Below are 16774 nucleotides of genomic sequence, written 5' to 3'. Positions count from 1 at the left end.
CCACACAAGGGCGTTTGGTGGGGTTGAGGACATCGCTCTGTGCCGGCCTGTCGGATTTCCCACACAAGGGCGACATCGATCTGTGCCGGCCTGTCAATTTCCCACACAAGGGTGTTTGGTGGGGTTGAGGACATCGCTCTGTGCCAGCCTGTCGGATTTCCCAAACAAGGGCGTTTGGTGGGGTGGAGGACGTTGCCCTGTGCCGGCCTGTCCGATTTCCCACACAAGGGTGTTTGGTGGGGTTGAGGATGTTGCTCTGTGCCGGCCTGTCAGATTTCCCACACAAGGGCGTTTGGTGGGGTTGAGGACATCGCTCTGTGCCGGCCTGTCGGATTTCCCACACAAGGGCGACATCGCTCTGTGCCGGCCTGTCAGATTTCCCACACAAGGGCGTTTGGTGGGGTTGAGGACATCGCTCTGTGCCGGCCTGTCGGATTTCCCACACAAGGGCGTTTGGTGGGGTGGAGGACGTTGCCCTGTGCCGGTCTGTCCGATTTCCCACACAAGGGCGACATCGCTCTGTGCCGGCCGGTCAGATTTCCCACACAAGGGCGTTTGGTGGGGTTGAGGACATCGCTCTGTGCCGGCCTGTCTGATTTCCCACACAAGGGCGTTTGGTGGGGTGGAGGACGTTGCCCTGTGCCGGCCTGTCCGATTTCCCACACAAGGGCGACATCGCTCTGTGCCGGCCGGTCAGATTTCCCACACAAGGGCGTTTGGTGGGGTTGAGGACATCGCTCTGTGCCGGCCTGTCAGATTTCCCACACAAGGGCGGCATCGCTCTGTGCCGGCCGGTCAGATTTCCCACACAAGGGCGTTTGGTGGGGTTGAGGACATCGCTCTGTGCCGGCCTGTCGGATTTCCCACACAAGGGCGTTTGGTGGGGTGGAGGACGTTGCCCTGTGCCGGCCTGTCCGATTTCCCACACAAGGGCGACATCGCTCTGTGCCGGCCGGTCAGATTTCCCACACAAGGGCATTTGGTGGGGTTGAGGACATCGCTCTGTGCCTGCCTGTCGGATTTCCCACACAAGGGCGTTTGGTGGGGTTGAGGACATCGCTCTGTGCCGGCCTGTCGGATTTCCCACACAAGGGCGTTTGGTGGGGTTGAGGACATCGCTCTGTGCCGGTCTGTCGGATTTCCCACACAAGGGCGTTTGGTGGGGTTGAGGACATCGCTCTGTGCCAGCCTGTCAGATTTCCCACACAAGGGCATTTGGAGTGGTTGAGGACATCGCTCTGTGCCGGCCTGTCGGATTTCCCACACAAGGGCGTTGGGTGGGGTGGAGGACATCGCCCTGTACCGGCCTGTCTGAGTTCCCACACAAGGGTGTTTGGTGGGGTTGAGGACATTGCTCTGTGCCGGCCTGTATGATTTCCCACACAAGGGCGTTGGGTGGGGTGGAGGACATTGCTCTGTGCCGGTCTGTCTGATTTCCCACACAAGGGTGTTGGGTGGGGTGGAGGACATTGCTCTGTGCCGGCCTGTCTGATTTCCCACACAAGGGCGTTGGGTGGGGTGGAGGACATTGCTCTGTGCCGGTCTGTCTGATTTCCCACACAAGGGTGTTGGGTGGGGTGGAGGACATTGCTCTGTGCCGGCCTGTCGGATTTCCCACACAAGGGCGTTGGGTGGGGTGGAGGACATCGCCCTGTACCGGCCTGTCTGAGTTCCCACACAAGGGTGTTTGGTGGGGTTGAGGACATTGCTCTGTGCCGGCCTGTATGATTTCCCACACAAGGGCGTTGGGTGGGGTGGAGGACATTGCTCTGTGCCGGTCTGTCTGATTTCCCACACAAGGGTGTTGGGTGGGGTGGAGGACATTGCTCTGTGCCGGCCTGTCTGATTTCCCACACAAGGGCGTTGGGTGGGGTGGAGGACATTGCTCTGTGCCGGTCTGTCTGATTTCCCACACAAGGGCGTTTGGTGGGGTGGAGGACATCGCCCTGTACCGGCCTGTCTGAGTTCCCACACAAGGGTGTTTGGTGGGGTGGAGGACATTGCCCTGTGCCGGCCGGTCAGATTTCTCACACAAGGGTGTTTGGTGGGGTGGAGGACATTGCTCTGTGCCGGCCTGTCCGATTTCCCACACAAGGGCGTTGGGTGGGGTGGAGGACATTGCTCTGTGCCGGCCTGTCCGATTTCCCACACAAGGGTGTTTGGTGGGGTGGAGGACATTGCCCTGTGCCGGCCTGTCGGATTGCCCACACAAGGGTGTTTGGTGGGGTGGAGGACATCGCTCTGTGCCGGCCTGTCCGATTTCCCACACAAGGGTGTTTGGTGGGGTTGAGGATGTTGCCCTGTGCCGGCCTGTATGATCTATAAGGTGTCCATACTCGGTACAGTATTCCCAGTGCGGTTTGAACTAGATCACATTGCATGCGCTCAAATCGGGACCTAGTTCAAAAACCTCAGGTTGCATAGACTTCATGTGTTGTGATGTCTGTGGGGAGCGCTCATCGCATTGCACAGCACCATTGTACCATGTATGGACATTGTTAGATGGGAAGAGATCAGACCTTTGCGGGCTGCACCATATGGGTAGAGTAGGCTTTGTGCACAGGAGCATTATATTGCTGAGACAGAAAATAGCCCTAAGGGGCATACACATGGGGCGATTTCAGACCCTCTTCTAAGCGATCTACGTGTATTATTTAGAACAGGAGCACGGAACGCTCAGTGTGTATGCCCTGATGCTGTTGTGCCGGTCCTGTACATTGGTATCACCGGCTGGGTAAGCCGGTGATTTCACTGGCTTTCCTAAGATCTCGGGGCTTTGCTTGTAAAAATAGGCAAAGGCGTGTTCAGAACGAACATTCTGCATCACAGTGTGCTGAGGGTTTGTGCTGCAGCACATTGCTCAGCCAGTAAAGCTGGGTCGCGTCCTGTGTATGAAGCTAAACAGATGCACATAATGCTCTTCTAGATAATGGCTCCAAAACTCCTCACAAGAACCCCCAGCCGTCCAGATTTTCCAAGTTTTCTCACAGAAGTGAAATAATTAGCTCCGCCTTTTAATAATGGACCTGGACAACATGATCTGTGCAAGGTGGTTGAGGATGGAGTTTGGGAATAATTGCTGTAGATGGTGTTCAATACTATAGCCGTAAGGTGTCCCATGGCTGGAATTAAGGAGTCCAGGGCTACCCAATCAGATGCAGTCCCTGACCGTTATGGCTGGTATTTACTATTCCAGAATCTTCGTAGAAGTTTTAAAATATCACTTACATTTAGATAAGTTTAAAAGGTGATGGAGTGTAGTCAATAAGTATGAAATACAGAAAACACATTATTACACCTATGCATACAGTGACGTGTAAATGGGGAAGGGGGATAGACAGGTTGGAGTAAACATGTCCAACCTGCGGCCCTCTAGCTGTTGTGAAACTACACATCCCAGCATGCCTTGCCATAGTTTTAGCATTCCCCAATAGCAGAACTGTGGCAAGGCATGATGGGACTTGTAGTTTAACAGCTGGAGGTCCATAGTTTCGCCTTGCCTGGGTTAGAGTTTAGGCCAATGTCCTGTGACCTTGGACAAGTATCTTCTATGACCCATGCCTAGATTGGAAAGATTCAGCCTAAATCCAAAGGTTGTAGTAGTAAAATGGAAATGTATTCCCTAATGTAATCCCCACCTTCCCCCTCAGCCTATGGCCCAGCTGGTAACACGCATTGCGAACCTTCACCCTCTGCTCTGGGCAAACATAACAGGAAGAAACAGGTATTGATAATTAGCAGACAGTGATTCACAATACATCTTCGGAAACCTAGGATTGGATTTCACTAGCGCTGATACTGTTCTTTTCATTCACCTGCTGCGGAAGTATGCTGTCCCTGCCAGGTACAACGAAGTGGTACAGGGGAACAATGGACAACATCTTTGAGGCAGGGGAGGCTGTGTGCTTTAGCGGAGCGGAGAATGGGTGAGTGCAACGGGAGAGGAGCTCAGAGATGTAAGTGGGAGAGGAGTCGGTGAGAGCTTTGTGAGTTTTTAAAGGCTTATACACCCTAGATCAGGGGTGGCCAAACCTGTCCTCAAGATCTACCAACGGTGCTTGTTATCCAGGCAACCTGTGGATCTATAGTAGGAATCAATGCAGCAGGTTTTAAAATATGACAGTTAGTAATGACTACAGCTGTGCACCAGCTAGGTGATCTGGAAAACGTGGACCACTGGTAGAGCCCGAGGACTGGTTTGGCCACCCCTGCCCTAGATGATAGGGGCTGCGGCCGATAGCTATAACAATATCATCCATGGTCCCGATATTGTGCGTACACACTGAATGATATCCTGGTGTATTATACTTCATTGAGATGAATTAGGAAATATAACCGCATCTCAAGACTGCAGCCCGGAAAGTGCCCAAAGGGAATACCAATCCCAAACGAGGTACAAGCATTGGGAACAAATGGACAAATTCAAAGGCGCTGGTTTATTCTAACATAGGACAACCTGATCCATAGATCCCAGAAGTCTTTGTTAGTGGAGGTGTGTAAGCAGCAACACAAAGGGAAAACAGCGTAGTCACGTTTCTTCCTCACAGCTACGAAGGTCCAGATTATATAACTGACCTCGATACAAGGCCCTATAGGCACATAAAGGTATCTTTTCTTTTTCACAAATTCCCCATATAGTCAGGATCTTACCTGAAGGCAATGCCCATTGTTCACCAAGCGGTTTCTTTGTGAATCCTCTTAGATGGATAAAAGGGTCTGGGTGAGTCCAAAGGAATTTCTGACAAAGATTTATTCCATAAAAAATACACCAAACCGATAAAAATAGTAAAAAACACAAAAAGGACAGTCATGCAACTGGGGCCGGTACACCAAAACCACGGCTCACCCTGGATAAGTAGTGGTTGGTCTCCTGAGGTGGCAGCACGGGACACAAGGACGCAAGACAAAGAGCCTCCACAACACCGATGTGTTTCGGGCACTTAAAGCACTTTTTCAAGGTGTAAGGTGGCTACTTCAGGTATTTATACCTGTGGTACTCTTGGGTCATCGAAAACCCGTAGTGGCATATCCAATATGCATGATTACATACATAACAAAGACCTGAATTCAATAGTAAAAACAGCATGCATAGTTATCATATTTATAAATACATAAATGTATAGAAAAATATATCTAAAAACACTGCAGAACACTGAAATGATGGTTACATCTGTATCTGGTCTTGACGAACGCATCTCACCGTGTGGATGACGCGTACTTCCAGGATCAGTGCTGGAGGAGGAACAGCGGACATTATAATCTCTAATTCCATGGAACCCAATGTTTCATTGGATGACACACATAGTGGTTTTACAACTTTGGTATCACAAAATGAGACGAGATGTTCAATATTAGAATTATGACGCTTCTTAAAATGGTCAGCTACATTTTGACTCTCCATTCCCTTTAATGTGTCTAACATGTTCTGCCCATCTTACTTTTAAGGCCCTGGTGGTCTTACTCACATATTGTTTATTACACTTACATTGAAGGATATATATACAATTTTCGGTGTTGCATGATATAAAATCATTAAAATGTAAATTTTGTTAGTATACATGGAGCGATATTCCTGTACGGTTGACACTGAGCCTTTGCATGCACAGCATATACCACACAACCCGCACCTATAAAATCCCTTAGATGTGATGTGGTTGTACGGAGTGGGGGTGTTGGTACCCTTAGATGTGATGTGGTTGTACGGAGTGGGGGTGTTGGTACCCTTAGATGTGATGTGGTTGTACGGAGTGGGGGTGTTGGTACCCTTAGATGTGATGTGGCTGTAAGGAGTGGGGGTGTTGGTACCCTTAGATGTGATGTGGCTGTACGAAGTGGGGGTGTTGGTACCCTTAGATGTGATGTGGTTGTACGGAGTGGGGGTGTTGGTACCCTTAGATGTGATGTGGTTGTACGGAGTGGGGGTGTTGGTACCCTTAGATGTGATGTGGCTGTAAGGAGTGGGGGTGTTGGTACCCTTAGATGTGATGTGGCTGTACGAAGTGGGGGTGTTGGTACCCTTAGATGTGATGTGATTGTACGGAGTGGGGGTGTTGGTACCCTTAGATGTGATGTGGTTGTACGGAGTGGGGGTGTTGGTACCCTTAGATGTGATGTGGCTGTACAGAGTGGGTGTGTTGGTACCCTTAGATGTGATGTGGTTGTACGGAGTGGGGGTGTTGGTACCCTTAGATGTGATGTGGCTGTACGGAGTGGGGGTGTTGGTACCCTTAGATTTGATGTGGTTGTACGGAGTGGGGGTGTTGGTACCCTTAGATTTGATGTGGTTGTACGGAGTGGGGATGTTGGTACCCTTAGACGTGATGTGGCTGTACGGAGTGGGGGTGTTGGTACCCTTAGATGTGATGTGGCTGTACGGAGTGGGGGTGTTGGTACCCTTAGACGTGATGTGGCTGTACGGAGTGGGGGTGTTGGTACCCTTAGACGTGATGTGGCTGTACGGAGTGGGGGTGTTGGTACCCTTAGACGTGATGTGGCTGTACGGAGTGGGGGTGTTAGTACCCTTAGATGTGATGTGGTTGTACGGAGTGGGGGTGTTGGTACCCTTAGATGTGATGTGGCTGTACGGAGTGGGGGTGTTGGTACCCTTAGATGTGATGTGGTTGTACGGAGTGGGTGTGCTGATACCCTTAGACGTGATGTGGTTGTACGGAGTGGGTGTGCTGATACCCTTAGACGTGATGTGGTTGTACGGAGTGGGTGTGCTGATACCCTTAGACGTGATGTGGTTGTACGGAGTGGGGGTGTTGGTTCCCTTAGACGTGATGTGGCTGTACGGAGTGGGGGTGTTGGTACCCTTAGATGTGATGTGGCTGTACGGAGTGGGGATGTTGGTACCCTTAGACGTGATGTGGCTGTACGGAGTGGGGGTGTTGGTACCCTTAGACGTGATGTGGTTGTACGGAGTGGGGGTGTTGGTACCCTTAGACGTGATGTGGTTGTACGGAGTGGGTGTGTTGGTTCCCTTAGACGTGATGTGGCTGTACGGAGTGGGGGTGTTGGTACCCTTAGATGTGATGTGGCTGTACGGAGTGGGGGTGTTGGTACCCTTAGATGTGATGTGGTTGTACGGAGTGGGGGTGTTGGTATCCTTAGACGTGATGTGGCTGTACGGAGTGGGGGTGTTGGTACCCTTAGATTTGATGTGGTTGTACGGAGTGGGGGTGTTGGTACCCTTAGATTTGATGTGGCTGTACGGAGTGGGGGTGTTGGTACCCTTAGATGTGATGTGGTTGTACGGAGTGGGGGTGTTGGTATCCTTAGACGTGATGTGGCTGTACGGAGTGGGGGTGTTGGTACCCTTAGATTTGATGTGGTTGTACGAGTGGGGGTGTTGGTACCCTTAGATTTGATGTGGTTGTACGGAGTGGGGGTGTTGGTACCCTTAGATTTGATGTGGTTGTACGGAGTGGGGGTGTTGGTACCCTTAGATGTGATGTGGTTGTACGGAGTGGGGATGTTGGTACCCTTAGACGTGATGTGGTTGTACGGAGTGGGGGTGTTGGTACCCTTAGACGTGATGTGGTTGTACGGAGTGGGGGTGTTGGTACCCTTAGACGTGATGTGGCTGTACGGAGTGGGGGTGTTGGTACCCTTAGACGTGATGTGGCTGTATGGAGTGGGGGTGTTGGTACCCTTAGACTTGATGTGGTTGTACGGAGTGGGGGTGTTGGTACCCTTAGACGTGATGTGGCTGTACGGAGTGGGGGTGTTGGTACCCTTAGACGTGATGTGGCTGTACGGAGTGGGGGTGTTGGTACCCTTAGACGTGATGTGGTTGTACGGAGTGGGGGTGTTGGTACCCTTAGACGTGATGTGGTTGTACGGAGTGGGGGTGTTGGTACCCTTAGACGTGATGTGGTTGTACGGAGTGGGGGTGTTGGTACCCTTAGACGTGATGTGGCTGTACGGAGTGGGGGTGTTGGTACCCTTAGACGTGATGTGGTTGTACGGAGTGGGGGTGTTGGTACCCTTAGACGTGATGTGGTTGTACGGAGTGGGGGTGTTGGTACCCTTAGACGTGATGTGGTTGTACGGAGTGGGGGTGTTGGTACCCTTAGATTTGATGTGGTTGTACGGAGTGGGGGTGTTGGTACCCTTAGATTTGATGTGGTTGTACGGAGTGGGGGTGTTGGTACCCTTAGACGTGATGTGGTTGTACGGAGTGGGGGTGTTGGTACCCTTAGACTTGATGTGGTTGTACGGAGTGGGGGTGTTGGTACCCTTAGACGTGATGTGGTTGTACGGAGTGGGGGTGTTGGTACCCTTAGACGTGATGTGGCTGTACGGAGTGGGGGTGTTGGTACCCTTAGACGTGATGTGGCTGTACGGAGTGGGGGTGTTGGTACCCTTAGACGTGATGTGGTTGTACGGAGTGGGGGTGTTGGTACCCTTAGATTTGATGTGGTTGTACGGAGTGGGGGTGTTGGTACCCTTAGACGTGATGTGGTTGTACGGAGTGGGGGTGTTGGTACCCTTAGACGTGATGTGGTTGTACGGAGTGGGGGTGTTGGTACCCTTAGACGTGATGTGGTTGTACGGAGTGGGGGTGTTGGTACCCTTAGACTTGATGTGGTTGTACGGAGTGGGGGTGTTGGTACCCTTAGACGTGATGTGGTTGTACGGAGTGGGGGTGTTGGTACCCTTAGACGTGATGTGGCTGTACGGAGTGGGGGTGTTGGTACCCTTAGACGTGATGTGGCTGTACGGAGTGGGGGTGTTGGTACCCTTAGACGTGATGTGGTTGTACGGAGTGGGGGTGTTGGTACCCTTAGATTTGATGTGGTTGTACGGAGTGGGGGTGTTGGTACCCTTAGACGTGATGTGGTTGTACGGAGTGGGGGTGTTGGTACCCTTAGACTTGATGTGGTTGTACGGAGTGGGGGTGTTGGTACCCTTAGATGTGATGTGGTTGTACGGAGTGGGGGTGTTGGTACCCTTAGATGTGATGTGGCTGTACGGAGTGGGGGTGTTGGTACCCTTAGACGTGATGTGGTTGTACGGAGTGGGGGTGTTGGTACCCTTAGACTTGATGTGGCTGTACGGAGTGGGGGTGTTGGTACCCTTAGACGTGATGTGGCTGTACGGAGTGGGGGTGTTGGTACCCTTAGACGTGATGTGGTTGTACGGAGTGGGGGTGTTGGTACCCTTAGATTTGATGTGCTTGTACGGAGTGGGGGTGTTGGTACCCTTAGATGTGATGTGCTTGTACGGAGTGGGGGTGTTGGTACCCTTAGATGTGATGTGGTTGTACGGAGTGGGGGTGTTGGTACCCTTAGACGTGATGTGGTTGTACGGAGTGGGGGTGTTGGTACCCTTAGACGTGATGTGGTTGTACGGAGTGGGGGTGTTGGTACCCTTAGACGTCATGTGGTTGTACGGAGTGGGGGTGTTGGTACTCTTAGATTTGATGCGGTTGTACGGAGTGGGGGTGTTGGTACCCTTAGATGTGATGTGGCTGTACGGAGTGGGGGTGTTGGTACCCTTAGACGTGATGTGGTTGTACGGAGTGGGGGTGTTGGTACCCCTAGATTTGATGTGGCTGTACGGAGTGGGGGTGTTGGTACCCTTAGACGTGATGTGGTTGTACGGAGTGGGGGTGTTGGTACCCTTAGACGTGATGTGGCTGTTCGGAGTGGGGGTGTTGGTACCCTTAGACGTGATGTGGCTGTACGGAGTGGGGGTGTTGATACCCTTAGACTTGATGTGGCTGTACGGAGTGGGTGTGTTGGTTCCCTTAGACGTGATGTGGCTGTACGGAGTGGGGGTGTTGGTACCCTTAGATTTGATGTGGCTGTACTGAGTGAGGGTGTTGGTTCCCTTAGACGTGATGTGGCTGTACGGAGTGAGGGTGTTGGTACCCTTAGATGTGATGTGGCTGTATGGAGTGGGGGTGTTGGTACCCTTAGATGTGATGTGGTTGTACGGAGTGGGGGTGTTGGTACCCTTAGATGTGATGTGGTTGTACGGAGTGGGGGTGTTGGTACCCTTAGATGTGATGTGGCTGTACGGAGTGAGGGTGTTGGTTCCCTTAGACGTGATGTGGCTGTACGGAGTGGGGGTGTTGGTACCCTTAGACGTGATGTGGCTGTTCGGAGTGGGGGTGTTGGTACCCTTAGACGTGATGTGGCTGTACGGAGTGGGGGTGTTGATACCCTTAGACTTGATGTGGCTGTACGGAGTGGGTGTGTTGGTTCCCTTAGACGTGATGTGGCTGTACGGAGTGGGGGTGTTGGTACCCTTAGATTTGATGTGGCTGTACTGAGTGAGGGTGTTGGTTCCCTTAGACGTGATGTGGCTGTACGGAGTGAGGGTGTTGGTACCCTTAGATGTGATGTGGCTGTACGGAGTGGGGGTGTTGGTACCCTTAGATGTGATGTGGTTGTACGGAGTGGGGGTGTTGGTACCCTTAGATGTGATGTGGTTGTACGGAGTGGGGGTGTTGGTACCCTTAGATGTGATGTGGTTGTACGGAGTGGGGGTGTTGGTACCCTTAGATGTGATGTGGTTGTACGGAGTGGGGGTGTTGGTACCCTTAGATGTGATGTGGCTGTACGGAGTGGGGGTGTTGGTACCCTTAGATGTGATGTGGTTGTACGGAGTGGGGGTGTTGGTACCCTTAGATGTGATGTGGTTGTACGGAGTGGGGGTGTTGGTACCCTTAGATGTGATGTGGTTGTACGGAGTGGGGGTTTTGATGGCACTATTTTGCCCATTTGTTAGTGCAGAGCTGATCTGAGGAGCAGGTATGTACTTGATATTAAGGGGGAAATATACTAAAATGGGAGTCCTATATCAGATGGGATGTTGCTATGGGCAACAATCAGATACTGTCTATTATCTTCTAGAAGGTGATAAATAAATAAGAAGTGAAATAGAACTCCCATCTTAGTAAGTGTCCACACGCTGCCTGTCAGCAATACGGTGTCTCCCTGGGCACAGCAGCCGTCTGGTGTCTCTCAGAAGCCGCTGCATGGTAGCTGTGTGCCAGTCCTGGAGCAGTCACCAATCTCCACATGAGAAAGGCAGCACAGGTGTGTGTATCCAGCACCACCACAATGGTATGTAGACCAATAAGCAGGTAAGTGTCCAGCAGCATGGGCGATCTCTGACTGGGTTCTGCCGGGTACAGAGGGCTTTTATCAATGAGAACGTTCTGGATGGACTGACGATTCAGCAGCTGGATCTGCAGAGGGAACAGGCTGTTACTGTGATTATTTCACCAGTGGCCACGATTTCTTACCAGTGGCTTAATATTTGGCTTTTATGTCTTTGCAACTCTGTGGTCTCGACGCACTCACTGCGCATGGTGGGGCACAAGCTTGCCATACCCACTGCTCATTAAGGGACGCAAGGTCGTCGTACCCACTGTGCATTCGCATGGGGTGGCGCAAGCTCGTCCTACCCACTGCGCATGGGGGACGCAAGCTCGTTGTACCCACTGCGCATGGGGCGGTGCAAGTTCGTTGTACCCACTGCGCATGGGGAGCAGCAAGCTTGTTTTACCCTCTACGCATGGGGGGCCGCAAGCTTGTACCCACTGCGCAATAGGGAGCAGCAAGCTTGTTTTACCCTCTACGCATGGGGGGCCGCAAGCTTGTACCCACTGCGCATGGGGGGGCCGCAAGCTTGTTGCACCACCCCATGCGAATGCGCAGTGGGTACTCGCTACGCATGGATGGGCCACAATTTTGTCATACTCAGTCAGCATGGGGGGGGGCAGCAAAGCTCGTCGTAGCCACTGCGTGGGGGGTTTGAGGTGTCGTACCCACAGCGCAATGCCCAGCTTCCACCCCAGTACAGCACAGGTGTGTATAGTGAGGGTCCCTGCAGGTTAGGGGGGCGCTGGTGTATATAACACGGTGACTGACGTTCTGCTACATAAGGGAGCTGTGTCTGAGTATGCGGGGGAACTAGAAGTCCCAGCACCATGACCTGAGGCCGCCTCTGATTCCATTCCTAACAGGTACACACACTACGTACTGAACTACATCTCCCACCATGCGTCACGCTTGAGCCGGACCCGCCCATCTCCTCGCGTCACTCGCTGTGCTCCACCGCCCCTCTCCGTGTCCTGATCTGTCAGTCACCAGCGGGGCGGGGCCTGCGGCGGCCGGCGTCTCCTAGCAACGGGACCCAACAGCTACGGCAGGAGAGAGAGGTGGGTGAGAGCGGCGCCCCCTGACACCCAACACAGACCCCCGACACCCTGTACCTCCCCCGACACTCCACCTCCCCCCCATTGCCATCACCTGTGGTGACACCGTTCTTATCAATGACCTAGCTCCCCACAGGTGCTGGCAATCATACCATGGCATCACATACCTCCCAACATGACCCTCTCCAGGAGGACACAATGCTCTGCTCCTACACTTCCCTCTTAATTTATAAATGCCAACACCTGTGCTGAAACATCTTTCTAAGCAATTTACCTGTTCAGCACAGGTGCTGGCAATCATACATTATGAGGAAAGCACAGGAGCAGAGCATTGTGTCCTCCTGGAGCGGGGCATGCTGGGAGATATGCAAATCTGCGTACCCCACATAGCGCTCTCCATATTATATCTGTACAGCCCCCACTGGTACTCTGCACTGTCCATGCACCGCAGCAGTCGCACTCCCTGACGCACACCTGAATTCTCCCCCCTCCTCCTACAGGCACCATGACATCCTCAGAAGGCGAGGAAGCGGCCGGCAGCGGCCCATCACTGGATTCCGAGGACCAGCAGGAGAGGATCGTGGCACGGAGGCTCCGTATCGCAGCCAGGATAGAAGCCAAGAGACGGTGAGAAGCAGGCAGGGGCCCCTACCATATAGCCAGGTGTATGCAGTGCCCCTGTTACCCCTCCTCCATTCCCCGCCTGCTACCTCACCTCCATTCCCCGCCTGCTACCTCACCTCCATTCCCCGCCTGTTACCCCTCCTCCATTCCCTGCCTGTTACCCTACATCAGGTTCCTCGCCTGCTACCCCTCCTCCATTCCCCGCCTGTTACCCCTCCTCCATTCCCCGCCTGCTACCCCTCCTCCATTCCCCGCCTGTTACCCCTCCTCCATTCCCCGCCTGTTACCCCTCCTCCATTCCCTGCCTGTTACCCCTCCTCCATTCCCTGCCTGTTACCCCTCCTCCATTCCCCACCTGTTACCCCACTTCCATTCCCCGCCTGCTACCTCACCTCCATTCCCCGCCTGTTACCCCTCCTCCATTCCCTGCCTGTTACCCTACATCAGGTTCCTCGCCTGCTACCCCTCCTCCATTCCCCACCTGTTACCCCACCTCCATTCCCCGCCTGTTACCCCTCCTCCATTCCCTGCCTGTTACCCCTCCTCCATTCCCCGCCTGTTACCCCTCCTCCATTCCCCGCCTGTTACACCTCCTCCATTCCCTGCCTGTTACCCTACATCAGGTTCCTCGTCTGTTACCCCTCCTCCATTCCCCGCCTGTTACCCCACTTCCATTTCCCGCCTGTTACCCCACCTCCATTCCCCGCCTGTTACCCCTCCTCCATTCCCCGCCTGTTACCCCTCCTCCATTCCCCGCCTGTTACCCCTCCTCCATTTCCCGCCTGTTACCCCACCTCCATTCCCCGCCTGCTACCTCACCTCCATTCCCCGCCTGTTACCCCACCACCATTCCCCGCCTGCTACCTCACCTCCATTCCCCGCCTGTTACCTCACCTCCATTCCCGCCTGTTACCTCACCTCCATTCCCGCCTGTTAGCCCACCTCCATTCCCCACCAGTTACCCCTCCTCCATTCCCTACCTGGTACCTCACCTCCATTCCCCGCCTGTTACCCCACCTCCATTCCCTACCTGGTACCTCACCTCCATTCCCCGCCTGTTACCCCACCTCCATTCCCTACCTGGTACCTCACCTCCATTCCCCACCTGTTACCCCACCTCCATTCCCCGCCTGTTACCCCACCTCCATTCCCTGCCTGCTACCTCACCTCCATTTCCAGCCTGTTACCTCACCTCCATTCCCCACCTGTTACCTCACCTCCATTCCCGCCTGTTACCTCACCTCCATTCCCCGCCTGTTACCCCACCTCCATTCCCCACCAGTTACCCCTCCTCCATTCCCTACCTGGTGCCTCACCTCCATTCCCCGCCTGTTACCCCACCTTCATTCCCTACCTGGTACCTCACCTCCATTCCCAGCCTGTTACCCCACCTCCATTCCCTACCTGGTACCTCACCTCCATTCCCCGCCTGTTACCCCACCTCCATTCCCTACCTGGTACCTCACCTCCATTCCCCGCCTGTTACCCCCCCTCCATTCCCCGCCTGTTACCCCCCCTCCATTCCTCACCTGTTACCCCTCCTCCATTCCCCGCCTGTTACCCCACCTCCATTCCCCGCCTGCTACCCCACCTCCATTTCCCGCCTGTTACCCCACCTCTATTCCCCGCCTGTTACCTCACCTCCATTCCCCGCCTGTTACCCCTCCTCCATTCCCCGCCTGTTACCCCACCTCCATTCCCCGCCTGCTACCCCACCTCCATTCCCCGCCTGCTACCCCACCTCTATTCCCCGCCTGTTACCTCACCTCCATTTCCCGCCTGTTACCCCTCCTCCATTCCCCGCCTGTTACCTTACCTCCATTCCCCGCCTGTTACCTCCCCTGTTTCCTCATCTGTTACCTCACCTCAATTCCCCGCCTGTTATCCCCCCTGTTTCCTCATCTGTTACCCCAGATCAGTTACCTCTCCTCTGTCCCACGCCTGTGTTACATTGGTCCAATATGGCCTGACTATAGAAAGGTTTTCAGAGCACCTGTTGAGTGAAATACAGATGCGGGATGTAGGGGTATAGGAATGTAGGGGTATCACCAATCCCCCCTTGGATAACTATATACCTAATAAGCACTAAATACTAGTAGCGCCTTATACCTACTCTGAAATAGTATCTGAGATATTAACAGCACTTTAATGTCAAACTAAATACACAGGAATATCAATCACTGTAATCATTCGAATGCTGGGTACAACATAGCCATGTATAATATATAATAATAATAATAATAATAATAATAATAATAATAATAATAATAATAAGTTCACACAGACCGTCAGTATTAAGTATATAGATTACCCATCTGGTACCAACAGTCTATAGCATGTAGCACCGGTACTGACACGCAGAGATAGATTTCAACAAGATATAATTGATAATAGATAATTTCATCAAGATATAATTGATCTTGTTGAAATGATAGATCCAAAGAGTGGACATCGGCTTGTGACCGGGGGTTCTGGGTACTGCACCTGCCTTACACCCCGCCCTGTGCGGTACCTAGGATAGTAATATACAGTTGGGTGCTGTACACGTGGTGCTGGCGGATCTGCCAACAGAGACCTCGGCACGTGTGTCATTATGCCGACAATGGAACAATTAATAAAATGTGAATGCTCCAAAAACATCATCAGAAAGTTCTGAAGCATTTATTGTATGTGTAAGCACAGCTTAGTAGACATAGTCAGACCATTATATGTTCTTCTTGCTGGTTCCAGAGAGGCGCTTGGTGAGCACCCCAACTCTGCGAAGAGTCAGACGGAGGAGCCCCGCCGGAGTCACAAACAGATAGAGGAAAGCAGACAGGCGAGTAGTTCACAGCCCATTCCTACCCGCACCTATACACAGGGCTGCCAAGAGAAATCCTGGGCCCCGGTACAACAACTTCCCAGGGCCCCCATGGGGGAAGGGGGGGGGGGGGGGGGGGTGAAACAGCAGTGCTATTTTTGTAGGAAAATAGGTTCAGGAACTGTGGGCGGGGGCAGAAAGTGGGCGGAGGAGATGTGGGAGGAGCTACAAAAGGGGCGGGGCATTACATTAAAAAAAAGGAGAGAGAAAAAAAAGAAAAACATAATTCCTCACTCTGTCACACTTATTATACATATGCCCCACATTGTAACGCTTATTATACATATGCCACTCACAGAGATGCCCGTTATACATATGCCCCACACCGTCAAGCCCATTATACATATGCCCCACACCGTGATGCTCCATTATACATATGCCACACACCGTGATGTCCATTATACATATGCCCCACACCGTGATGCCCATTATACATATGTCACACACCGTGATGCCCATTATACATATGCCACACACCGTGATGCCCATTATACATATGCCACTCACAGAGATGCCCGTTATACATATACCACACAGTGTGATGCTGATGATATATTTGCCACACACCGTGATGCCCATTATACATATACCACACAGTGTGATGATGATTATATATGTGCCACACACCGTGATGCCCATTATACATATGCCACACACCGTGATGCCCATTATACATATGCCCCACACCGTCAAGCCCATTATACATATGCCACACACCGTGATGTCCATTATACATATGCCCCACACGGTGATGCCCATTATACATATGCCCCACACCGTGATGCCCATTATACATATGCCACACACCGTGATGCTCCATTATACATATGCCACACACCGTGATGCCCATTATACATATGCCCCACACCGTGATGCCCATTATACATATGCCCCACACCGTGATGCCCATTATACATATGCCCCACACCGTGATGCCCATTATACATATGCCCCACACCGTGATGCCCATTATACATATGCCACACACCGTGATGCTCCATTATACATATGACGCACACCGTGATGCCCATTATACATATGCCCCACACCGTGATGTCCATTATACATATGACGCACACCGTGATGCCCATTATACATATGCCCCACACCGTGAT

The 16774-nt window shown here is 52.6% G+C and overlaps 1 protein-coding gene across 2 annotated transcripts in view; it reads left to right on the top strand.

Annotated features, from left to right (window-relative positions):
* The first annotated feature begins 12024 nt into the window (after nt 1-12024).
* The window catches only part of DRC1 (dynein regulatory complex subunit 1), a 48837-nt gene continuing 44087 nt past the window's right edge, over nt 12025-16774 (top strand). For both annotated transcript variants that reach the window (XM_083178886.1, XM_083178885.1), the window contains exons 1-3: nt 12025-12178; nt 12676-12802; nt 15530-15617. In XM_083178886.1, coding sequence (XP_083035012.1) covers nt 12681-12802; nt 15530-15617 — 210 coding nt within the window. In that variant the 5' untranslated portion in view covers nt 12025-12178; nt 12676-12680. The remainder of the gene's footprint in view (nt 12179-12675; nt 12803-15529; nt 15618-16774) is intronic.

This window comes from Crinia signifera, chromosome 3, assembly GCF_055691185.1.
Source record: "Crinia signifera chromosome 3, ASM5569118v1, whole genome shotgun sequence".
Taxonomy (NCBI): Eukaryota; Metazoa; Chordata; class Amphibia; order Anura; family Myobatrachidae; genus Crinia; species Crinia signifera.
This window is presented reverse-complemented; position numbering and strand designations above follow the sequence as displayed.